Source organism: Tigriopus californicus, chromosome 10 (assembly GCF_007210705.1).
Source record: "Tigriopus californicus strain San Diego chromosome 10, Tcal_SD_v2.1, whole genome shotgun sequence".
Classification (NCBI taxonomy): Eukaryota; Metazoa; Arthropoda; class Copepoda; order Harpacticoida; family Harpacticidae; genus Tigriopus; species Tigriopus californicus.
The window spans coordinates 12261706-12287105 of NC_081449.1; the positions used below are offsets into that span (position 1 = coordinate 12261706).

A 25400-nucleotide genomic window follows, 5' to 3' on the forward strand; every position below is an offset into this window, starting at 1 on the left:
TATTGAAACCGGGAGGCGAGCCATCCGAATGAAGGGAGCCGTGGGGGTCCATGATGCCCGAGGACGACGGAAGTTCTGGACGGCCTTCCGCTGGCCGGATTTCACAAAAGAAGGCGGAGAAGGGGGCGGATGGAGCCGCAGACCAAGTCAAACTGAAAAGAGCGGCAGCCAACGGTTGGGACGACCTTACTTAACTCGGGGCCGGAGCCACAACCCCACAATCTTTTTCAGTCTTCATCATTGATTATTTTGGCCTTTTTTACATCAGCCTTCACTCCCACACTCACTGACTCAGTCGCCGACTGACTGACTGACTGACTGACTGACTCACCGGAGAGTCGCTGAATCGTTGCTGGCTCCGTGCCTCCCTTAGACGGCCTCTACCCGCTCTACCCCTCTAGATGGGTCGTGCCCGGTCGTGCCCGGCCGTGCCCACAGACGCCACAGACCCTGGGTGGTCTGGCCGGATTGCCTGATTAGATCGTCAGCAGGGCTGGTCGTGGCTCAAGAGCGCGGGGTCGGTGACTTTCTGTCTGGCGGAAGGATAGGAAGGGCCGAGCCAATTGCAGCGCCCGGCGACCATGGCCCGGTGAATTCCCTCCCGTTGTGCCTCACAAACTAAACAGTCAGTCAGAAGAAAGGGAAAGCGTTTTGTTGACATTCTCACAGGGTGTCAGGTCGGCTCTTCTCACCAAAAACTTGGCTTGAGAATTTTACAAGGCGCAAGAATCATTTTTAAAATCATGATCAGAGGACGGTTCCTGTAAAAATTAAGATACGATTAATGCTCCTGAAACTCATTTCAGTGCGCAGACCAAGGGGGAGGGGCATCACATCACAAAGTAAATAAATCTGATTGGCAGTGTTCCATGCCTTATTAGATTGGCTCTCCGTCAAAAGTTTCCTCGAGAAAGATCATGGAGGAGAATCGAACCGGAGACCTTTCTCATAATAGAAAACTGCGCTACGCAACGTCTCCTCCCTCATCTTCCTATCGGTTCGATAAATCTTCTTATCGGTTCGATATGACCAAGAAGGACGCAGATGCGATATCTAGCCAAAGTAGCCTTAGATTGATTGAAACCACATGTCGGAACGTTTCGAGTAATGGCACATTTCCGCAGCATTGAAGTTCGTCACCCTTGGATGGATGTTCCCGGCGAGCGAGTCCTGTCCACGTGACGTCACATGTTGGCCCATAAACAATTCCCAGTCAACACAGACCATCATTTCCGCTCCAGCTAAACCGCAAACCCGTGACCGCTAACCCGTATTGGACCCCAGCCAACATGGAGAACTATGACAAGTCCCAGCGGTCTGTTTTTGTGGGCAACATTCCCTATGAAGCCACCGAGGAGAAGCTCAAAGAGATCTTTAGCGAAGTGGGGCCGGTGGTGTCATTTAAATTGGTCTACGATCGCGAGAACGGCAAGCCCAAAGGCTACGGATTCTGCGAATTCCATGACCCAGAAATGGCCTTGAGTGCCATGCGCAATCTCAACGGATTCGAGATCGGCGGACGGACACTCCGAGTGGACAATGCTTGTACCGAGAAATCCCGCATGGAGATGCAGCAGCTTATGACGGGGGCGGCTGCCGCGGCGGCTGCGGCTGAGGCCCAAGAAAGTCCGTACGGCGAGGCCGTGGAGCCGGAAAAAGCCCCGGAGAGCATTTCACGCGCGGTGGCGAGTTTGCCGCCCGAACAAATGTTCGAGTTGATGAAACAAATGAAGAGTTGCATTGAGAACAACCCGCACGAGGCCCGCAAAATGCTGCATCAGAACCCGCAATTGGCTTATGCGCTCCTTCAAGCCCAGGTGGTCATGAGGTGAGATGGGTCATAATCTGTCAGAAACCATCAGACCTGGTCGTTGACGTGCTTTATTGGCCATCGGAAAATCTTGCTAGCTGTAGTGGTGAATCCTCTTCCTCCCCAGGGGTTCTCGACAATAAAATGCCAAAGTCTCATCTAGGGGGTTATGAGAAGCAAAATTGGCTCTTAAATTCAACTCACACTCAAATTCCAATGCCGTTTTCTCAATTGTTGAAGGGGAAAAAGAAAAGCCGGATTGGAAACAGAAAAACTAAAACCGGGGAAATGACATCGTTTGCCTTGAAAATGCGATCTGTTATAACAATGTAAAATGATTTTTTGTGATTTTCTTTTACTTTAAGAATCGTTGATCCGGAGTTGGCCGTGACCATGTTGCACAAGACGCAACCCAAACCTGTGAATTTTCACCAAATGACAGGTGGACCCGCGCCTGTTATGGGTGCACCAGGACCTTCGGTGGGACCCGTGCCCGTGCCTGTCCCGAACCATGGATTTGATCCCATGCGTGGGGCTGCGCCCATGGATGGGCCAGCTTTTGGTGGTCCAGGATTTGGGGGTGGGGGTCGGGGTCCCGTGCCTGATTTCGGGGGTCGACGCGATCCTCGCAGCCGCGATCGTGATCCACGAGCCAGTCGTATGGGCGGCCCGGCTCCCATGGGGGCACCGCCCGCCGTTCCGCCAGGGGGTGGCGCCCTGCCAGCCCATTTGGCCGGCGCAGATCCGGATAAGGCCCAATTGATCATGCAAGTTCTCAAGCTTACGGATGAACAAATCGCTCTCCTTCCTTCCGAACAACGTCAGAGCATCATGGAGCTCAAAAAGCAGATCAACGCCGGGAATTAGTGGACTCTAAATGTTTAATATCTATTATCACCAAAACGTTTGGCGCACAGCCTCAGTATCAAAGAGTTAAATAAAGCCAGAATCATATTCAAACATGTCAAATTTGATGGTAAAACTTGTCACTGAATTCGCTACTAATCAATCTTGATGCTCGTGTTGGATTTCGGCTTCGCGCCAAGTACTTCGAATTGAGTCCAAAATCCATCGACAAAACGTAGACTTGCCAAAGAATCCCAACCCGCAAATCAAGATAATAGCCCAAGCCAGGTACAACATATAATCCGTGCCCTGGATGGCTTCCACGGGCAATGGGCCTTGAAAATCGGCTTCCGTCAGACTCACATTGGCCTGAGGTTCGAAATCCGTCGTGTTGGACACAAAATCCACCAAACGCTCCAAATCGAAGTCGCTCTGATTGTATCGAGCGGCAAACTTGGTGCTATGGAAAAGTAGAACCGACGGGATGGCCATGATCCCAAACTTGATGTTCACATTCTGATGCAACCCCGAGTCTACGGCCATCATGCGCAACTCCGGATAGAGGCGGGCCAATCGATTAAAGTAAGGTGCGGCTCGAGCCGAGAATTTGCACCAAGACGCGTAGAAAAACACGATGGTGCAATTTGCGGGTGAGGATCGGCTAGTTACGTTGGATCCAGCCAAAGTCAATTCGCCAATGATTTGGTTCCCATCTCCGCTTAAGGTCACGTTGACTGGAACAGTTTCATTACTCACGCCCTCCTCGTGTTCCTCTTCCATAATGGGCGGATCTANAACCGAATCCCGGTCTAACGGATCATCAAAAGTTCTTGGGATACAATTGGCCTTTTTCGGGCCTTTAGCCGTGCTATTGGAGGTGCCATTGATTTTGGTGCAATTTGCGGGTGAGGATCGGCTAGTTACGTTGGATCCAGCCAAAGTCAATTCGCCAAGGATATGTTGGATCAAATGGCTGCCATTGACAATTTCCACCTGAACCGAATCCCGGTCTAACGGATCATCAAAAGTTCTTGGGATACAATTGGCCTTTTTCGGGCCTTTAGCCGTGCTATTGGAGGTGCCATTGATTTGGTTCCCATCTCCGCTTAAGGTCACGTTGACTGGAACAGTTTCATTACTCACGCCCTCCTCGTGTTCCTCTTCCATAATGGGCGGATCTATGTCCATCATCGGTTCGCCGTCCATGACCACCGGCACAAAATCGGCATCGAAGTACGCCTCCTCAACAGACTCTTCTTCCAGGATTGGATTGGCCATAAAATCCGGTGTCAGGGGCTCGCTCCAAGACAGCTCTTCAGGCATCGTTTGAGATACGTTGTGGGCGTGACTAGAGGCGAGGCCCAAGGCTAGCAGCCAAACCCACCCACTGGATTCAATTCGGGCACTCCACATGATGGGAACCTCTGGCAGTCTCTTTGGCCTGATCCTGGACGTAGCTAAGTTCGAAGTGAGAGTAAACTTGATTGAGCTACATTCTCTTCAAATGTCAACATTGGATTAATCAAATTTGGTAAACGTTATTCTCCACCGATTAGTTGGTGGTGCTACTTTTTTAAACTTAACCTAAACTAATCAACCCTAACCTAACCCAACCTAACTTGATCAAACCTTACCTAAAATGATATTAACAAGCCTTAAAGTCTCTATCTAAACCTTTTAACACTTTGCTACAAGTTTTAAAAGTGAGCATTGCCAACTAATCGGTGGAGAATAACGTTTATCATCAAATTTCATTCAGATTCAGGGTGGCAAAAAAGAACTCATTTGATAACCTGGCCTTTTTTTTACTTGAAATGAACGATTTGATGTCGGCAAATGTGTAGTTTTATTCTAAGATATTGCATTTTCCAATGAAAGATGCCCTTTTTTATGGGCAGTTACTTTGAATAGCTTATACTTTGGCGCGGGTTTTGATTTGTTGACGGTTAGTGGTTCTGCTGTAGGCAGTCACTTCATACAACGGATCCCAATCCTACCCTGTCCAATCTCAAAATCCATTGATTAATCCACTTTTCGTGACAGAAATAATCCTTATCGTCCGGCCTGATGGTGGTTTCCGACAAAGATTGACCACTTGGAGTGTGATCAAGAACCATGGCCATTTTCAATATCTTCATCGTGTCCAAATCGGGCGGTCTGATCTACCACTACGACCAAGCTAACGCCCCCATGCAGGAAGTGGAGAAGACCTTTGGATTCCCGTTGGATATCAAGCTCAAACGGGAGGGATCGAGGGTGGTGGTGGCCTTTGGCCAACGGGATGGTATCCGATTAGGCCATTCGCTTCTCAGCGTGAATGGCGTCCCTCTGACTTCGGGCACCGAGTTGCAGGATGGTCGCGACGCCTTCGAGGTTATCGAGGCTAAGGAGAACTACCCGTTGGCTTTGAAGTTCGGTCGACCCAAGGCCACCACCAATGAGAAGATCGTGCTGGCTTCCATGTTTTATCCGCTCTTCGCTTTGGCCGTCCAACTCAGCCCGGAATTGGGCTCATCCGGGATTCAAGAGTTGGAAACCGATACGTTCAAGTTGCATTGCATGCAAACCTTGACCGGGGTCAAGTTCCTGGTGGTATGCGACCCCAAACAGGCGGGTGTGGACCAATTGTTGGACAAGCTCTACGAATTGTACGCGGATTTCGCGCTGAAGAACCCTTTTTACTCGTTGGAAATGCCCATTCGAGCCGATCTCTTTGATCAGAATTTACAGATAGCCATTGAACAAATCGAGCGCACAGGATTCATTTAACATTCCGCATTTTATACTATTATTATTGTTATTAAATTCAATCATCAATTCTCCCTGCTCATTCATCCGTAACAATGTAACCATGAATTCGTGCACCCTCTCCTCCTCATCGCCCTCCGCCTTGGCCTTCCGGATTAGCCGAGCTCATGGCCAACATCAAGACCACGGGTACAATATACATCCAATATTTGGCCAGGAAGGACCGATTGTCCTTGGTTTCTCCACGTTGCTGGGCCAATTTCTCTTGCTCCACTTTCTGAATAAAGGCCGAAGTATCGGGTTGCGGGCCCGCCTCCATCAGCTGTACGGCCACTTTGGTCTGGAAGTGATCCCTCAGACTGCCCAAAGACGCCTGACCCGGTGTGGGTGTGGGCATGACTGACAGGCTCACCAGCTGACTCTTCCAATCCAAATGTAACGTGAACGTGTCTTGAAAAGCGTTGGCGATCATCAAGCACGGATCCGCCACGGATCGATGAAGGCTGCTCTGACTGGTGGCCGGATTGGTGGCCTTGATTCGCAATAGATAGAGATCACCTTGGTCACAGAGCGTCTTTAATTGGGCTTTTTGTTCCGAGGTGAGATCCGTGGGGTCCGAGGAGAACGATTTCGAACGAATGGAATGGACGGTCAGGAGACCGCGGTCCTGGAACGATTGACCCGCGTCCAGGGAATGCTCCACTTCCAGATTGAACTGGCCATCGGTGGAGGGCGTGTCTTCAAAATCGGCCCAAATGGGTGGGGTGAGTATACTCAAGAATAGGAACACAGGCCACATGATTAACAGCATCCCTTTTGATAGGATGAGCTTTAATTTTTATCTGGGTTGTCGATGTTGTCAATCGTCAACATTAATTGTTAAAGAACATGGAGGGTGACTGATCAATGACTGAAAGTCTGGGCACCATAATTAGTTATTACAACACGTTTGTTGTTTGCGCTCAGTCATCGTGCAAAAATTGGATGGTTGTAGGCGACTCGAATTGTCTATGTTCCAATCAAGCTTTTCTGGATTTTATTGAACCACTTTAGATTTGCTGATCACTCAGTGTCACTAGTGAAACTAGTTGGTGTGGGGTTGGTGAAGAACAGTCACCCTTTTGAAATGCGCTACCCTAAAATCAATAACAGCTGATGAATTGCATGGGATGCGAGTTGATTATGTAGGAGAGATGTGCTGAACTGGTGATAGCTTTCATATTATTATTATTATTATTTATTAATATGGCATCAGCCTCGAGTAAAAGTGCCAAGAACCTCTTTGCGGAATCCAAAAGCCGTTTGGGCGATCGGGTCCAGATCAACGTGAACAACATGGGCTCGATTGCCCGACAAATCCATCGGGGATCCAAGGCCCCGGACATGTTGGGCCAAAGTGCCAAGAACTTTGCCCAAGCTGAAGGCACCATGGAGCACTCTGGGGGAAATCTACAGAAGATGCAATTGTTACTAGCCCAGATGCATCAACAGGAAGATCAAATCCGACGACAGTTCAGGCATTTACCCGAGATTGACGAGCAGATCAAGGACATGCAAAGATAATACTTAAAACTGAATTGACCAGTCAATAAAATGGGTTCTGATTTGAGATGCTATCTTTCGGGTGGCGAGCGTCATACCACTAAGGCTTAAGGCCATGCATACAACACTGGAACCAGTGGCTCAAATGCGATGCCATTTTGGGGGAGGGATGTAGAAGGAAAATTTGCCAGGAAATTTTAATTTGTTAATCCCTAGACGTTGGTTTTACCCATCAACGTCAATGAGAAGCGAAGTAGCTAAATTGCCCCCAAACAAGGCAGAAGATGCCGTAAAAAAATTAGTTTGAAGATGTACTCTTAAGAATGTCATCGTGGGTAACCAACTTAGAAGTAAAGGATTTAACGGACCAAACTTGGCAGGCCAAGGACAGCTCCAATATTGGACGTTGTTCGCAAAGTGGGAAATGGTCAGTGAAACAGGCCGATTACGTTCTCTTTCCAATGAATATGCGTCAGCAGTATCTACTTCGCTCACTCAACTAAGTTATTGCACTATCCGCTCACTCTAACAACGGTGTCCAGCTCTCCAACCTCATCAGAAAAGGGATCCTGCTGAATAATATCTCTGCACACTCACAGACCGGTCTGTAGTACCTACATGCAGATGCCAGCGTTTACCCTCACACAGTGGTAAAGATACCCTTTATGGCTTTGGCGGAAATACCCATCACGTCTTGGCATTTTTCTGCCTCGGAAAGTCACAGGGAACAAGATTTTTTTGCTTTATAGTATTCTAGCCCACATAACAACCTGACATGCCTAAACCATTATAAAAACTAAACTTTTTACAAATATATTCAATGAAAATTGAGAGCACACTTAGTTAGGACCTGATTATACATTATGAGATTACCTATTACACCGTTACTTTGTTAAATGGGATTTAATGGTCCAAATTTCATCGCCCCGAAATGCTCCTTCAATTTCCCAAAGAATTAATATCGAGCTTCAATATCACAAAAATGAAAGATTAATTGTCTTTTTTAGCATAGCCTCACAATAGCTCAAAATGTTACGTAATGTCACTTAAAACACACTATAAGTGTAATCTTTGAAAATGTGTTTTAAAATCTACACGAGCACACTTAGTTGCGCATTCACTTGAATCCTGAAGACAATGTTATAGGATTGGTAGGTTTTTTGAAGACTTCAGGCTTCAATGATTTTTGTGAGATTTTAAGATATTTTTCAACTAAGTGTCCCCTTTTTGGACTTCCTTACCGCTACTGGGGTTGGAATCCCAGCAGTTCAAGTCGAAAGATGTATTCATTTTCCCGATCTGGCTAACCCTTGAATATATGGTTGATCAGTATCTTTTGTTAAAAACTTGTCCAAGTCTGACTTAAATCCCGTTACTGGATCAACATCAACATACTCACTACGAAAATTTGAGGGAAGCAAATTAAACAAAGAAGGAGCCCGAGAAAGAAGAGATGTGGACTTCATTGTTCGAACTAGCCTGGATTCTCGAGGACTTGAAGGTGCTCTCAATACGCACATTAAGCCTTTACGGATGCTTTTCAAGACGTATAGTATCAGATAGATCCCTTTCGTACCTTCTCTGAACACTGTACAGTCCCAACTCTTCTAGTCTCTCCCAATACGAGAGCTCTCTCATTCCTGTGATGTTCCTAGTGAAGCATTTTTGATCTTGTTAGACCTTTTGCAAACCTGCTGAACTCATTGGATCCAAATGGGTGCATCATATTCTTCACTTGTCCATCACTCACACTTGTACAAAAATGGCATCATAATTAAAGACGGCCAAAACGATATATTTTATCTATCGAATCGTCAATACGAATCCTACAAATATTAGAGGGAAGCAAATTGAACAATGAAGGAGCCCGAGAAAGAAGAGAGTTGGACTTCATTGTTTTAACTAGCCTGGATTCTCGAGGGCTTGAAGGTGCTCTCAAAACGCACATTAAGCCTCTACGGTCATTACAATTGACCCTAAAACCTGGGTTGGAACAAAGGGCAGGACTGCCTTCGCGCTTTTGTTCTAATCCATTGTTTTGTTTGTAAGAATTTTTCTCCCACAGGAGTTAAAAAAGATGAACCATAGTTAAGTCCTGGTGTAGACAGGTGCCGAGGCGTTTGGAGCGTTAGGTACGAATCGTATATTATTCATCTTCAAAATGATGCATAACATTGGATATTTAAGCCTTGGCGAGCTCTCGGGCCTTGGTCTTTTCCAACTTGGCGACCTTGGCAGAGGATTTGGAACCCAAGGTGGATCCACCCCAGTGCTTCTTGATTTCCTCACCACGCTCGTTGAAGTTCGTCTTGACTGTCTCGACCAATTTATTCAACGACGAGCGATCAGTCGATTCAACCTATAATTGAAGGGAACAGAGGATGACATTGCAAAAATGCACATTTTTGACTTGCTTGTGGACTTACGTTGGTGATGGCCAAGCAAGTGCAAGTCTTGCGGCGAGCCACACGTCCCAAGCGAGCCTTGTTCTTCACGATGCAGTATGGCACACCCATCTTTCGACACAGGGCGGGCAAAAACAACACCAACTAAAATAAAAGCACGAATTATCGATGTGTCTAACTGAACCGACACAGAAAACTGAAGGTTAAAAAATTTCAGGAAAGCAAATCAGCACTGTGTGTCAGACGAAGAGATTCGTAATAAAAGTTTTTCATCCTATTCTTTACTGAAAACCCTTGAATAGATTGGCGCCTCACCTCAATGGGATCGACATCATTGGCGATGCACACCAATTGGGCTTTCTTCTTCTCAACCAAGGTGGTGATGGTGTTGACACCATGTCGGAGCACGGGCGCACGCTTGGTAGGCGTGTCCTCCTTGCCAGCAGCGCGGGCCTCAGCTCGCTCGCGAAGTCGCTCCTTGCGTTGTTGCTTGGTTTCAGGACGGTACTTATCCAAGAGCTTGAACAACTGAGTAGCTAGAGGGATAAGAAATGGTTTCAACCCGCGCTCACTTACGTAAGAGTGGCCCGAATGGTGCTGGACTGTGTGCTTACTGAGCTCACGACTGATACCTGTGGGTCACGTGGAATGGGGCATGGGCGCAAACAAAGCCACTACTCCACATGGCCGGTTAAGGCTTCAGAGTTTTAATGTTGAGGGGGGGAATGTTATGGAAGTAACGCTCCCCCGAGCCCGTCATGGTCCGCTTCTGGCCAAAGTTAGGACTGCACCCGGGTCACTCGAGGAGCAACCGCAAGTTCATAGGCTCATTTACCTGTTTGCTTGTCCAAAGTGGAGTGGAACTGGTTGATCGCGGGTGGGATCTTCAAACGGGTCTGGAGCACGGCCTTCTGTCTTTGCAGACGAATATACTTGGGCCACTTGACGAAACGGCTCAAATCGCGCTTAGGCTGAATATCTTGTCCAATGCCAAAGTTGCGGACACGCTTTTCGAACAAGGGGTTGACCACCCGTTTAACCTCGGGTTTCTTGGTGGCCAAAGGGGCGGCTGCCACCTTCTTTCCCTTCTTCTTGCCCTGCAAAGGGAAAAGCAATGTAAAGCCCGGTAATACAATGGCCTACCAGATCAACTAAAACAAAGACTAGTATTACACTCAAGCGCGTCAAAAACCTGCAAATGGCACAATTCGGTGGCTGGCTGACCTATCGCGAACCAAAATCAGACTTGGTGTAAAAGGCTAAACTTTGGCCGAGCAATGCTGACTCTTATATGCTCAATATCTTAACATCCTGATTCTTGATATCCTGGTTCAAGTTACACATACACCAAGTGAGGAGAGCGTTATGACGGACCTGATAGCCCAATGTAGAGACGAATGACTCAAAGGTGGTTTCTATCTATCGATGCCTTACCTTTTTCTGAACCATGGTATGGGATGATCGCCAAACTCTGGGATTTTAGACGGGAGACCGTGTTTCGAGATGTGAGCCTGTCGATAGCTCAACGGAAAAGGAAGGACATGCGGGGAATGGCAGCTTATTTACGATTGATCAGCTGTAGGCAAGAAGGGGAAGGCAAGATATCTCTTGAAGTCTATACATGAGAGTACAAACAAGTAAAACCAAACTTCAACCAAACTCAAACAAATAATTTCAAACTAACAACTAGAAAAGTATGCAAATGGGAAGGGAAAGTTGGAGCAAGAGTTGAAGCACAAGACCTTGTTTTTATCCGAGACACTGAATATTTTACTCTTGATTGCTAAAGAACAATTGGTCATAAAAAGTCATGGTATCTAAACTGATTCCAATCCATTTCTTGATACATTCCACACCCAATGTCCTCATTATCAACATAATAACACTCATGTAAAAAATACATCATCTGCTTTCATGGTTCTTCTGACTGGTCCAGAAATGTCAAATGACAACAGCAGATCATGAGTAATGAAAGAACACTTCTTTAGAACACTTGCTCTTCACTCCTTCTAGTCTGTACATAAGGCAATCATTTTGATGATCCCCTTGCTGATTTTTTGAGTAAATATTACTTTCATCTCTTATTGGACTTCACAAGGTAAGAGATGGGTCATATGTTGAACCTGGAAAAATTTGCCAATGCAATGAATGCAAGAATAATTTTGAGAGAATGTTATAAAAGCCATTTATTTTAAAGATTGTAATTGTCTGGTTTTGATGCACAAACACTCACTACTCACTGTCCATGGATGTGGAATCCGTACATAAGGAACAAAGTCCATCTCACTTTTTCTGGTTGATGAAGACTAAACACAATTAAGTTGTTTTTTGCATTGCTTATTGACACTGCCACTCAAAAACACATATTGGCCAATGTTTGTCAGCTTATTTTGGGCTCAGATTTCTTGGTGTTATTAACTATGCTATTGTTATGAGGGGACATTATCTGATTGATCTCATTCACTCTCAGGCTTGCTGGGATACCGTATTGGTAGAGCAACTGCTTTCCAATTTGCAAATCCTGGTTTGATCCCACCATTTTGCGGATGCGGCATTTCATTACAGCATAAGTTGCTGCTTAAACCTGTGGTCATTCCCAAGGGTGAGATAATAATTAATGTTGGCTGTGATGACAAAGTGGGAACAACCCTCAATTGGGACACCCATCATTCAGATAGCAGGCCGTACTAGACAGCTGCCATCTGACTTTGTAACAAATAAAAACAAACAAACTCTCAGGTGTTTTTGGTTAACTCCATTACTCCACCTGTTGCTGGTATTTGTAGAATTAAAACGGAGAAAAGTCAATTTGCTTGCATTATTGATGGGTTCCAGAACTTAACTATTCTACATTTTCACAAGCCTTCAGCAAAATCACATGGGGTGCAGCACAAACCTCCACCTTCAGACCTTCCATTTTTGCCCAATACGCCAATCATCTAAAAAAAAAGATTACAGCTGCCCAAATCAACTTTCAACAATGAGAAAATTAGGCTTTATTTGCCTGTCCAAGTCTCCATGGGCGTTGCTTGTTCATGTGGTTATAAAAGCAATTGGGTCTTGGTGATGGTGAAACAATTTCCAGCTTCTCAGTATGGCTAGAAATGATGCCCAGTAAATAATGATCCCCATTGGGAATTTTATTATCAATCCTTCAGAGAAGGGCTTATTTCTAAAGTTGAATTGGCTGGAGGCTACCATCAAATTCCAAGGGCCAAGGAGAACATGCCAATAACGGTGGTAATCACATCATTTGTCCTTTATAACTCAAAACTAAATCTAAATTCAAGCAATTCTTGCAAGACTACGTTGCTACAAAATGATAAAAGAAACTCCAAAAACTTTCGAGTCTTGGTGATTTGACAGCCTTGTATTGATGGGAAATTGGAGACAACATTTCCATTCAAACAATGTCCGAAAATAAAAGACACTAGCAAGGAAATGTGCTATTTGACCACATCACTAGAGTGACAATGACTATGGATTTTTAGGAGGAGACATCCTGAAATGCCTGTCAACATATGATATCATTCTTGAACCATAAATGGTTTTTGTAGTCCACACGTGTCATGAAAATTTGGCAGGTTTTCTAGCGAAAACGGATCGATTTTTTGAAGAGATGAGGGATGAGGTTGCGTTTGGAGTGACGTTGTACGGAGGTGGAGGTGGCTGGTTTTCTGATACTGAAATAAACTCGATCTGAATCAAAGTACATGCTCTTAAACTATATTGATCGGCATGAACTTGAGTTTTTCTTCCTATTCACAATACATACATAAACAAAGTAACGAGAATGTCACGTTTCGTAGTGTAACAGGCATATGAAGGTAAACAAGTAGACAAACAGATTGTAACAGATCATGGGCGTCATTTCATTTTCTATGACATATAATCTGAACAATAACTCCTGCCCATACCCCATTTTTTTAATCCTTTGCGAATGACGACTCGCTTTTCATTTCCTTCTCGGGAAGATACCTCAGTTCGTGCATCCTATTGAATCCATTAAAAATCAAATGTTTAGTCAATCGTCACGCTGGTCGCCGCATCGATTGATTCGCCATCTTGTTTCTTGTACCCAATGTCGGTAGCGTCTGTTCCAAAATCACGAGTTTAGTGGGTTAATCGTTTCCGGAGCCAAGTGATTTGGGCTCGGAATTCAACGCCAGCCAGTGGATCGTCCATCCCCGCCAAGATGAGCCGGATCTGACCGTCCCGTAAGAGGTAAGAGTGGATTTTGATCTTCTCATTGCATTGGGCTGAGTCCGGGTTGCACTGAATGGGTTTAGCCGGGAGTTTTTCCGGATCTCTCTTCCCTTCTATTTCACGATGTGACTCATTGAGATTTTGGAATGGGGTTCCCTTTGATGTATACTGCTAATCCTAATAATCGCTTTGTTCCTGGTCAACCGTTCATTCACCTGAGCATTTATTGAAAGAAGGCGAAATGAAGAAGACTCTTAAGTAAGAATGACGAACAAGAAGAGGATGAAGAAGAATGGATCATGAAGACAACACTGAGTGGAGAATTATTTTGGAAGTTACGATTGGCTGTGAAATAATGACGAGCTTTGGATGGATCATGGACACGATTGCCCAAGGATATTTTAGCCCCACGGACAAGATCGGTTTGAAAAGACGACCAGAGAAAAAAGTCTCTTTGTCTCTCTTTCACCCGCACTCACAATCAAGAGCCACCCCTCATGATGATGCTTAAGATGATGATGATGATGATGATCTTGACTGACTTCTACTACTGCTTCTACACCTTTAACTCACCCTGCATTATGTTTTACAGATTTCTAGGTTCATCAAGCTCTCTACTTCTACTACTGCTACTGCAAGTGTTCCAACTGCCCCGACAAACAAAACAAAAAACTCTAAAATCAAAGACAATTTAACACAACCGACCAGCCATGTCGGACTACTCTGGGAAAAAATTGAAAGACTTGCGTGTGACTGATTTAAAAGCCGAGCTAGAATTGCGTGGTTTGGCCACAAGTGGCGTGAAAGCCGTTTTGGTCGAGCGACTTCAGAAGGCCCTCGAAGATGATGGACACGATCACGAGAACTACGTTTTCCAAGATCCCAATGCCCAACCTACCGCCGAAGGACAGGAGTCGGAGTCGACCGCTAACACTGCCACCAACACCAAAGATCAACCCAAGGACGATGAACCCGAACACGAAGCAGGAGACAAAGTGAAAGAGACTCAAGAAAAAAAGACAGAGGAAGCGAAGGATGCCACCAAGGATGTGAAAGAGCCCGAGAAGGAAAAGAAAGAAAGCCATTCCACTCCAAAGAAGCCCTCTGGCGAGTCTGTCGTTGAAAACGGTGGCACTGAGCCGACCACTCAGGAAGAGGATTCCATCAACTTGATGATTGGCGACGAGGACATCAATTTCGACGACGAGCCCGCCCATGGAAGCAACAGCAACGGACCACTCAAATCTCCGCCCAGACCCGAAACCGCTCCGGTCGTTAGGCCATTCACCTCGAGTGACACCATTAGTTTGGCTTCCCATGTGGACAAGGCCTATTCGGAGAATAGCTCCATGATGGTCAATCCGGATGACACGGAAAACTCTGCCAATTTGACCTGGAATACCGACAAAAAAGAGGACACGCCAACCAATTCAGATGAGAAGAAAGGCACTGGCGAGCCCAAGAAAGAGCCAAGCCCAGCTAAGCCCAATGGCATCACCAAGAACCTTTGGGTTAGCGGAGTGACCTCCTCGACCAAAGCAGCTGATTTGAATAAGCTCTTCGCTGTCCATGGAAAAGTCATCGAGGTCAAAGTTGTGACATCTGCTCGCAATCCAGGTCAGAAATGCTATGGTTTCGTGACCATGGACTCGTTAGAAGATGCGATTAAGGCCAAGAACGCACAACATCGTGAGAATTTCAATGGCCATCGGATCTTTGTCGACTTTGCAAATGGAGACGGAGCCGTGTTGGTCAAGAAACCCGATCACGTGAAGCTGCACGACGACTCGTTGCAACGACGCTCAAGGGACACCACCCGAGGGAAAAGTCGGGAAAATCGTGATCGTTCCAGCCGTGGCTCAAGAACTCGAGATGACCGAAGTCGGGCTGGTGGAAGTGGAACCGTCTCTAACGCCTCCCGAGACAAAGTCAAGTCCTTTGCCGATATCAAAGTCGAACAGCAGAGACGCGAGCGTGAGCGCGAAGCCCAATTGGAACACAAACGCCGTGAAGAAATCCGTAAACGCCGAGAACGTGAACGGCGCCGCAAAGAGGATGAAGACCGGGAACGAGACCGCTTGAGAAGAGAGTTAGAGCGGCGCAGACGTCGGGAAGAGGAGGTGGCCATTGAACGAGAGCGCGAGGCTCTGAGACGAGAGCGAGAGCGCCTGGAACGGGAAAAGCAGGAGCTGCTCAAATTTGAGCGTGAGCGCCAGAGGTTGGAGCGAGAGAGATTACTCCGGGAAAAGGAAGAACTTGAACGGCTTCGCCGCCAGTCTCAACGTATGGATGACCCTCGAAGTGGGCGTGGAACGAAGCGGCCTCTTTTGGACGATCACCGAGATCCGTATTTAGATGACCGGAAGCATCACCGGAGTAGTCGGGACGATTACGAGCGGTCGCGCTACGCTGACACTGGTCGAGGTGTTCTGCCCAGTACCAGTAGTTTATACGATAGTAGGCGATACGATAGTGGGAGTAGTCGAGGCCCACCTCCCAGCTCCAGTCATTACAGTTCTCGGATTTCCGACTCTCGGATTTCTGACACGAGGATCCCAGAGAGTCGTATCTCGGACTCACGCCTCTCAGATCGGCCCTCGTCCAGCAATCATCGGGGTAGTAGTGGAAGTGGCCGTTATGGTTCAAGCAGTGGAGCAGCGCCTTGGATCTCGGAGGGCGGTAGTGGATCTTCGTCATCGGTTTGGGGTCGAGGTGGTGGAAGCGGGGGGAGTGGATCCGTCCCTCGACCCCCCGTTATGAGCGGCAGCTCGAGCATGTCATCATTGGCCCATCCCTTCAGTGGATCCGGTGGCATCGCTGGATTTGGTTCGACAAGTTCCGGAGGAGGCGCTGGATATGGATCTTCCAGTGGGGGCGGTGGGAGTGGAGACCGCTTTGATGCCTACAAGAACCCGATGCTGGGCCATAAGCGATACTGAAGATGAGGAACACGCAATTTATATAACCATTTTTCTAATAGCGTTACTTCTGACATGGGTGTTGATAACGAAAGATCATATTGTGTTTGGTAGCAAATTCTGCGGAATATATATCACCCATATGGTCGATCCCTCTGTTGAAAGAGGATGCACAGGTATTTCTCGCCCCTAAATACCCGAATATATATTTTCCCATCTTAATTCAATAGGGACAGCCCCTTCGCGCAACCACTGAAGTAGATTTCACCTATTCACCTCGTATGTTCTTCGGATTTGTTTTCTTGTCAGTTTCGATCCCTTTCTAAAGAACTTAAAGAAAATAAATGAATCATTACCATATCAACCACTATGCAACTATAATCAACCGGACTACACAGAGGCCACGCTATACTAAGACATCTGTGTCATCCCAAAAGCATGATATGCGTCAGTGAGGGAAAAAATAGTCTGGGATGAGAAACTGAAAAAAACAAACTTATGTGTTTCCTAAAGATACCATCCCTCTTGAGAGAGATCGTCTATGCCAGAGACAGACCTCGTCCTCAACTCTGGTTCGCTTCCAGGGATCTTCCTTCGCCCGTCGTCTCAAGTTAAATACAAAATGCTCGTTCTGATTCGTGGAGATCCCGCCTTCACCAAAACCGAGGTCATCGGTTTGGACATTCTGGCCCCGCGACACCCCAAGTTATATGGTTTGGTGGTGAGTCGCTTGGGCTACGAAATCAATCCCACAACCAATGTGGTCAGCAATGCCCGCGGAACAGTGGACGAATCCTGCCGACCGGACGCTTCGGGGCGACAGATCTGTTTGAAACCTTTTATGTACCCCACGGATGTGGTCAATATCTTGCTCGAAACGGGAGGATTCTCCCTCAACGCTGTCACTTGTCAAGGAAACTCTATTCTCGTATGGTCCATGACCAAGTAACATAATCAAAGGCAAAGTCATTCATTGATATTTAGGTAATTCTCTCCGTCAGTTCATTTTTTTGCTCTCATATTTGACTTGCTTGCGTGTTGACGTTGATTCCTAGTAGACGCTAGGTAGCCTGCCCTAATTTACTTTTACGTTTGTTCTTTTGACACAAATTGTAGATTGCTCACTCTAACCATGCACTTCTTTTACAGATGGCGTCCAAGTCCGCTGTTCCCGCGTCGAAAGACGCCTTGCTGAAATCCTACCGAAAGAGATTGAGAGATGATATCGGGTCGATGACCAGTAATTTCCAGGAAATCATTCGTCTTTGCAAAGTGGAGGAAGAAACTCAAATCAACCGAGCAACTCAATGTGAAGAAGATGCCTTTGAAATGCAAGTGCGCGCTGCCAATATGGTGAGAGCGGGTGAATCGCTTATGAAATTAATCAGTGACATCAAGCAATATCTCATTTTGAACGATTTCCCCTCCGTGAACGATGCGATTGCGCACAATTCAAAAATGTTCCTGAATCTCCAAGAAACTTGTGATTGTAAGCTGACCACACTCAGAGATGATCTAGCCACCGATCTCTACGAATTAGAAGAGGAGTACTACAGTTCGCAGTACAAATAAGTAACGAACATGTCCAAGAACATATTGGGTGATAGCGCCAACTTCCAGGCTAAAGTGAGCTCGGTTTTGAACCGCAACGTCAAAGAATTTGGAAAGAAGTTCTTGTTTGATGGGCGTGACGATACTTGTTGGAACTCGGAGCAAGGTTCGCCACAATGGATTGGGATCGAGCTTGTCGAGGATCATACCATCACTGAGCTTCAAATAATGTTTCAAGGTGGCTTTGTTGGGAAGAATTGTTTTATAGAGTCCAAAGCAACCGACTTGAAAGTGCCATTCTACCCAGAAGACACGAATAAGCTTCAAAAGTTCCCCATTGACCTGAAAATCCCGGTCAAATCCCTGAAGATTGTATTTGAAGAAAGTACGGACTTCTTCGGTCGAGTGACGATTTACCAAGTGAACTTGATCAGTGGTTGATTTGTCAAGCGTGATTTACTCAGACTGATTTATAGACAATGAATACCAATAGGAGTTGTGGATGTAAGAGCTTTCGCTCTTGCTACATTTGTGAGAAGGAATTCGGCATTAAAAATTCGGACACGGCCCAAGACCGAGTCGACGGCTTCCAAACCATTTTTAAGTTCTGTCTGGAGCAAGAGCTATTATTCTCCGACACTGATAATGCTCCCCAATCCGATGGAATCCCGTTTCCCGGTGTCAAGATTTTCCCGGAATTTATATCGATCGAGGAAGAAAAACAGCTAATCCAAGATCTCGACAGTCTTCCCTGGGACGCTTCTCAAAGTGGACGTAGAAAGCAGAACTTCGGTCCGAAGGCCAATTTCAAGAAACGCAAGGCCAAAGTTGGCGATTTCCGTGGATTTCCCATATGCACAAAGTTCATTCAAGACCGATTCGCTAGTTTGCCATGTCTGAAAGACTACAAGACTGTGGAGCAATGTTCGATTGAATATAGGCCGGAAACTGGCTCCAGAATCGATCCCCACATCGATGATTGCTGGATCTGGGGTGAGCGCATCGTTCAGCTGAATCTCCTCTCGGACTCCTACCTCACCTGCCTACCTTACTTAGGAGACAAGACCAAATACAATTTACCCGACCTGTCTACCTTCCCCAAGATCTTGGATGACGAGGCTAACGTCGTCTTTAATCCTTTTGATGATGCGAATCTAAGACATGACAACGCACCGTCTTATTCACTGAAAGACACTCAAAAGCTCCTGAATGGCGCGGTAAAAATTCCATTGCCTCGTCGATCCCTACTTGTGTTCTTTGGCGAGCCTAGATATGATTGGGAGCATTGTATTCTACGGCAAGACATCTCTCAGAGACGAATTGTGATAGCCTACCGAGAGTTCACCCCACCTTATCTGCCCGGAGGGGCTCACGAAGACATTGGCGAGGAAATTCTGAATAAAGCCAAAGAATTCTGGTGAATTTCTTTGTCCGTAAAATCATTTTTTTTTCTCCAGGTCCCTTTTTGATATTTCTTGTTGATCTCATGTCTTCATTCTTGATAAATACGAAAACCACCTTAACTTCACATCTGGAATCTATTTCACTTGTCAGTTATTCGTTTTCAAACCTAAGTCGTTTTCGTCGATACATGTTGGACATGGTATTGCAAATTGCTCATCGAATTACTCGTTGAGATAGAAGCGATCCCGCGTCTTTGGCAATATTCTTGACCACTTTCTTCTTGACAATTGGAGGCCATACCTTCCATAATCGGATTGTTTCGTCGGCAGCGGCAGATGCGACGGTGGTCCCATCGGGAGACGGAACCATCACCAAAACCCGATCCGTGTGGCCCTTCAAGTCGGACACTTTCGTCATGTCGGGATATTTCCAAACGGTCAATTGATTGTGTTGGTAACCATGAGCCGATATCAGTTCCTTATACTCAGAGTTCCAAACCAGGGACGACACTTGCGAACCCGAATGTACAGATTGAATGAGATTGCCCGAGGTGGCATTCCAGAACTTGATGGTTCGATCACTCGTCCCACCTCCCGTGGCCAGGACATTGGGTTGCCAAGGACACCAACTCATAGCTTTTATGGCCGATTGATGTTGATTAAGCGTGTGAAGGGGTGTGTTGAATTGTCGCGAATCCCAAACCAACACCAAGTTGTCATTGGAGCCAGTGGCTAAGTATCGGCCATTCGAAGACCAAGCCATACCACACACCTCCTATGAATGTGAAAACAATCAAATCAATCACTTTGGAGGCCGTTGAAATATGATTGATTACCTGAGAATGTCCGTCCAATCTGTGGGCTAGATGATCGGATACCCTCACGTCATTGATATGAACCATCCCATCCCGGCATCCACTGGCCAATAGGTACTGATTCCAATCCATCACGGCCACCCGATCAGAATGAGCGTCCATGCGGCGGAGGAATTTCGAGTCCGTCACGTCCCACAATTCAATGGCACCCGTGAGATTCGAGACCGCCAGGATGTTTCCTTCTTTCACCCAACGAACCGAACACACGGTGTCTTCGTCGTTCTCGCGCGTGAATAACTCGGCAATGGACCCATCGCCCGCGTTCCATATGAACAAACTCGTCGCCAATGCCACGGCCAAATGGTTATTCGAGGACCAATCCAACAAGTGGAGGTAGAAGTCATTTTCGAGGTCAGGGGCATCCAAAATCTTGTCCGGATTGGACGCCACCTGACGCGTCTTGGCCGCTGCTTGAACCTTAGGTTTGCCCGTGGAATACACCACTTTGAGATTGTTCACGTGCGTCTCATTGGGCACCGGGGCCTTATTCCGATAAGACAAGATGCGGCTACCGCCGTTCAAAGTCCGATTGGCCGCATCTCCGCCTTGCAGGACTTCATTCATGGTTTGTCGTCGGAGTTGTTCGGTCAGACTCGACATCTGATGGTCATGGTTGGCACCACTGGCCGACAGATCATCTCGTGACCGTGAAATCGAGTGTTGGGCGTATTCCATGTCCGTCGTGGAACGGTTGGGTATGAACCGATCTCCGTGAGTGGGGGTCTTGTTCAAATCCATCAGACTGGAGCAAGATCTGGTAGGCGTGTCGCTGCGGTTCCGAGCCGCACCCCCGCTCCCCACACGGATCTCTAGGCCCGAATGACTTTGAAGGCGGGATTCGGAGCGCGATCGATTCATACCCGAGCCCATGGAGGCAGAGAGCCAGCGATTGGACGCCGAGCCCGTCCCTCCCTCCACCCCCTGGCTCGCATCGGAGCGCTTCACGGAGACCAAGGGGCGGGGTCGGCCCGCACGGGGACGCCCCATGCTGATGGAGGAGTCCAGACGAGTAGCCGATTGGAGGGCTTGCTCCAACGAGAACTGAGACGACATGCTCGGTCACGTACAATCAATCACGCACACTAAGTGAAGGGAGGGCGAGGGCGGAATGGGGTGGAGCACTGTGCGGCCGAGTGGAGGGATTTGGGTTGGACGTGGATGAGGCACCAATGAAGGGGCTTTAGAAAGGGGAGAGGAGCCTGGTGAATGAAGGGAGAGGCCCAAGGCGGATCAATGGGTGGGATCAAGCAGGATGTCGTCGTATTGAAGGCAGAAGACAATTCATCTGCGTCCGTGATTACCTGAAGTCGTTCACGCGCTGCTTTTTGAACAGCTTTTGAACAGAGGATCGGCACCTTTGGGGAAAAGGTAGGTAAACGTTATTCTCCACCGATTAGTTGGCGGTGCTACTTTTTTAAATCTTAACCTGACCTAATCAAACCTAATCTAACCTTACCTAACCTAACACGATATTGATAACCGTTAAAGTCTCCATCTAAACCTTTGAACATTTTGCCACAAGTTAAAAAATAAGCACCGCCAACTAATCGGTGGAGAATCTGCTGTACCGTACATCCTGAACATTTTGCCACAAGTTAAAAAATAAGCACCGCCAACTAATCGGTGGAGAATAACGTTTATCGAAAAGGTATCATTGGCCAAGGGTGACCAATTTTGATTTGGTCCGATTCTTGAACGAGTTTTTGAAGGTTCATTAAACGTGGTTGGGTGATTCATTTTTTTTTAAATCTTGAAAAGTCATTTTGGTTTGATAAATAATAATCAAATTAATCATGCAATGAAAGAAGCGAGGATCTCTTGTGAAATACATCGTAGGGGCATTTTGGAGTTTTTGGTATTTGGGCAATCATCAAGTTTACAATACATAAGTACTGAAGATCCTTTGTAAATATATAAAGATACGTATATCCATAGACCACTAGCGGTTTATGGAATATCATACGTTTAAGTCCAGAGATAGGATTACGATGCTAACTCTGTTCAAGTCGATTGTTCAGCGACATCTTGAATACCCTTCACCCATTTGGGCTCTAATGAGTTCAGGAGCTTTCGGAAGACTTCACCAGAGTTCTTTGATGTGAGGGAGACAAGCATAAGAGCTCGAACAAACCACGGAGATTTTGCATGCGTGAAGGAGTGTATCTACAGGGTTGGGCGTAAAAAGCGGTTACCACAAATTCAGTGTGGCATATCTTGAAAAATAGTTGATTGATTTGAAAAATTCAAGCTTTCGAATCTACCGCCAAAAAAGCAGCATGCATTGTTGTGAACCAAGTTCCTTTTGATAACAAAACCATCGTAAATATGGACCAAACCGCAAACCGCACTGGTCATTGAGCTCCTTTAAAAGGACGTGGCCACGGCCACCATCATGAAGACCTTGAAGGTCAATAAGACGTTTGTCTGGAGGTGCCGAAAACAACTTGAGGGGATGGGGGGAGACTCCAGATGATCAGGATTTGGTCAACTACGGTCTTTGAGGACTAGGGCCTTGGTAAAGGCCGTAAGTTCAAAGGTCAGGCAAAATCCGGCCCAATTGATCTCCACCATGGCCAAGGAGTACTCAGTCACGAGGAGGACCATGGGAAGAGTGGTCAAGGAGGACCTTGGACTTTATCCTTACCAACTGAGGCAACGTCAACTCCTCTTGACTGCCACAAGAACAAAAAGATTGACCCAAAGCGAAGTATTGAAGGCTTGGTTTGTTGCAAACCCAGATGTCATTGTAATTATAATGATGAGAAATTTAATTCTCAAAATGACAGAGTGCTCTCCAGGGACATCTCAAAGGTTGATCCCAGCGTGAAGACTGTGTACCGGACCCAGAAGCCAAGCTCCATCATGATATGGTGCGCCATGGCCAGCAATGGCAAGAAGTCGCCAGTTTTCCGGATTCCAGATGGAGTGAAAATTAATAAAGAGGTATATCTGACATTCTTGAAGGAGCAGGTGCTTCCTTGGATCCAAAGAGACTTTCCTGGGCAAAAAGTCTGCATTACACAAGATTTTGCCGCTGCCCATGGAGCAAACATCGTCCAAGAGTGGAGCATTACACAAGATTTTGCCGCTGCCCATGGAGCAAACGCCGTCCAAGAGTGGAGCCAACAAAATTTTGACCATTTTTGGACCAAGGAGATGTGGCCGCCTTCTTCAATAGATGTTAACCCCCTTAACTTTGCCATGTAGGGTATGGTGGAGAAGGAAGCAAGTGCCGTCTCCAGGCCCTCCAGGGATGCCTTGATGTCTGCAATTGAGAAATCCTGGCCTGATATTGCAGAGCAGGTTGTGCGTGCCAGCTGTGTGGCTGTGAAGAAGAGATTAGGTCAAATTGTGCGGAATTGTGGCGGTCATTTCGAATCAATTTTATATGAACTTATTGGTTATGGCACCAACACTTGTTGGTGCTAAATTAATGTAAAAAATTAATTAATTTTTCTGTCAAATAAATTTTAAGTGGTAACCGTTTTTACGTCCAACCCTGTAGATCTGGTGAAGTAGAATTGCTGTTTCGTTGTGTTTCAAAACTAGAGACTCAAAAGAAATAAATGTGAGTGACAATCATTTGTTTAAAATGCTATTCTACTAGGGGGCCAAATTGAAACTTTTATGTGTTTTGTCCTCATTCCCAATTTTTGTTGTAGCTATTGTTTTTTATAACTTTCAGATCGTTGACCAAAAATATAAGCGAGCGTAGTCGTGAGGTCATAAAAAAATCTAGGGCTATGCTGAAGGCAGGCAAGAGGCTGAGGGAAGTGGGTGAGCCTTTCCGTGTCCATCCTCGAGCCATTGGGGGATGGAGAACTTCATGCAAAATGGTAAATCCACCGACCATATAATGACTTTACCTTGCATAACGCGAGGAGAAATGCTAACACTGGCCTTCATCACCTGGTACATAAACTTTGGTGTTCAGTAATCATGCTTTTTCATCGGCCAGCCCGGCCGGATTCTGAGTGAGTTTGTCACTGATTTCGGTGAAGATACTACCCAAATGTTCAGTTTAAACAAAAGTTAGTTGTTTTTCTGTGAAACAACTAAATGACACATTTCCAAGTCATCCATCAGCCATGAAAGACTGCAAAACTCATTGGACTTAAACCTACAAAATTACATAAATGTCAATAAAGACACTTCAATGTCTTTTTAAGTATGTTCTTTCAGTTATACTTCAGATTCATTTGTGTCATTACTTAAAAACAAAAAATCTTGATAAGATGTAACTAGAACTCAGAATCAACTTCAATGTCTTTTTAAGAATGTTCTTTCAGTTATACTTCAGATTCATTTGTGTCATGAATTAAAAACAAAAAATCTTGGATGCTTTAGAGGCATGGTCCTGATAGTGTGACACCCCAGTTTCTGTTGAGATACTCATTGGTTCTTGCTCCTGTTTTCTCGTACTTGATGCGTTGCATCTTGAATCAGGGTAAGTTTCCATCTTCACTAAAATTAGCTCACGTTGTTCCAAATTTTTAAGGGGGACATAAGTCGCTCCCCAATAACTGTAAGCCAATTTCTCTTTCTTTAAATATTGCGAAGGTGTTTAAAAGATCATGAAGTTCAAACTTGTTGAACTTCTTGAAGTCCATATATGGGCGTTTAGGCAAGCTCTGGGGGGTTCGTTTGTTTGCTGGTACCAGTGTCAGTGATGTAAGTTTGGGGCTTTAAAAACGTTTTTGTGAAGCTGACCCTTCTTTCACAGGGCTATTAGAGGAAAGGTCAGCTTCGTTAAAACTAGTATATAATGCCAATTTTGCATCACTAGCTTTTGCAGGCACGTTTGTTTGCTGATACCAGAGCTTGTCTAAATGTCCAAATAGTCCTTCCTCCTAGTCAGCATGGGTTCCGAGCATAGAGCAGGTCATTGAGGGACTGGAAAGGCACAAGTCAGTTGATGCTGTCTATCTTGATTTTACCAAAGCCTTTGATAAAGTAGATCATGGCCTTTTGTTGAATAAACTTCAGGACGTTGGGATCCAAGGCAAGGTTCTCAATTGGATGGGAAGCTTCATGCATAATAGGAAGCTAATTGTTAAGGTTGAGGGGTTCCTTAGTGACATTTTTTTTTTTTTTTT

The 25400-nt window shown here is 46.0% G+C and overlaps 9 protein-coding genes across 9 annotated transcripts; 6 read left to right on the plus strand and 3 right to left on the minus strand.

Moving 5' to 3' along the window:
* The first annotated feature begins 1124 nt into the window (after nucleotides 1–1124).
* LOC131889557 (cleavage stimulation factor subunit 2-like) lies at nucleotides 1125–2770 on the plus strand. Its single transcript, XM_059238686.1, has 2 exons — nucleotides 1125–1828; nucleotides 2176–2770. Exons 1-2 carry the CDS (start codon nucleotides 1290–1292, stop codon nucleotides 2675–2677), a joined length of 1041 nt encoding a protein of 346 aa, XP_059094669.1. The 5' UTR covers nucleotides 1125–1289; the 3' UTR covers nucleotides 2678–2770.
* Nucleotides 2771–4628: 1858 nt separating this feature from the next.
* On the plus strand, nucleotides 4629–5473 carry LOC131889560 (trafficking protein particle complex subunit 4-like). Its single transcript, XM_059238689.1, has one exon. The coding sequence runs from the start codon at nucleotides 4772–4774 to the stop codon at nucleotides 5423–5425; it is 654 nt and encodes a 217-aa protein (XP_059094672.1). The 5' UTR covers nucleotides 4629–4771; the 3' UTR covers nucleotides 5426–5473.
* On the minus strand, nucleotides 5403–6279 carry LOC131889559 (ER membrane protein complex subunit 10-like). Its single transcript, XM_059238688.1, has one exon. It carries the CDS (start codon nucleotides 6213–6215, stop codon nucleotides 5532–5534), a length of 684 nt encoding a protein of 227 aa, XP_059094671.1. The 5' UTR covers nucleotides 6216–6279; the 3' UTR covers nucleotides 5403–5531.
* Nucleotides 6280–6548: 269 nt separating this feature from the next.
* Nucleotides 6549–7013, plus strand: LOC131889561 (uncharacterized). The gene has a single exon (XM_059238690.1). The coding sequence runs from the start codon at nucleotides 6650–6652 to the stop codon at nucleotides 6965–6967; it is 318 nt and encodes a 105-aa protein (XP_059094673.1). The 5' UTR covers nucleotides 6549–6649; the 3' UTR covers nucleotides 6968–7013.
* Nucleotides 7014–9074: 2061 nt separating this feature from the next.
* On the minus strand, nucleotides 9075–10945 carry LOC131889558 (large ribosomal subunit protein eL8-like). The gene is made up of 5 exons (XM_059238687.1): nucleotides 10786–10945; nucleotides 10187–10448; nucleotides 9667–9887; nucleotides 9373–9495; nucleotides 9075–9305 (listed from the first exon to the last, which is right to left on the minus strand). The coding sequence occupies exons 1-5, from the start codon at nucleotides 10798–10800 to the stop codon at nucleotides 9129–9131; spliced, it is 798 nt and encodes a 265-aa protein (XP_059094670.1). The 5' UTR covers nucleotides 10801–10945; the 3' UTR covers nucleotides 9075–9128.
* Nucleotides 10946–13378: 2433 nt separating this feature from the next.
* On the plus strand, nucleotides 13379–16839 carry LOC131889476 (SAFB-like transcription modulator). Its single transcript, XM_059238582.1, has 2 exons — nucleotides 13379–13575; nucleotides 14150–16839. The coding sequence occupies exon 2, from the start codon at nucleotides 14268–14270 to the stop codon at nucleotides 16494–16496; it is 2229 nt and encodes a 742-aa protein (XP_059094565.1). The 5' UTR covers nucleotides 13379–13575; nucleotides 14150–14267; the 3' UTR covers nucleotides 16497–16839.
* Nucleotides 16840–17906: 1067 nt separating this feature from the next.
* LOC131889480 (nuclear receptor 2C2-associated protein-like) lies at nucleotides 17907–18467 on the plus strand. The gene has a single exon (XM_059238585.1). The coding sequence runs from the start codon at nucleotides 18057–18059 to the stop codon at nucleotides 18465–18467; it is 411 nt and encodes a 136-aa protein (XP_059094568.1). The 5' UTR covers nucleotides 17907–18056.
* A 38-nt stretch (nucleotides 18468–18505) lies between these two features.
* Nucleotides 18506–19554, plus strand: LOC131889478 (alpha-ketoglutarate-dependent dioxygenase alkB homolog 4-like). Its single transcript, XM_059238584.1, has one exon. The coding sequence runs from the start codon at nucleotides 18506–18508 to the stop codon at nucleotides 19445–19447; it is 942 nt and encodes a 313-aa protein (XP_059094567.1). The 3' UTR covers nucleotides 19448–19554.
* On the minus strand, nucleotides 19546–21358 carry LOC131889477 (cell division cycle protein 20 homolog; the record flags this gene model as incomplete). Its single annotated transcript, XM_059238583.1, is given in 2 exon segments — nucleotides 19546–20204; nucleotides 20266–21358. Coding segments are annotated over 2 exon segments (1653 nt in total). The 3' UTR covers nucleotides 19546–19643.
* Nucleotides 21359–25400: the final 4042 nt, after the last annotated feature.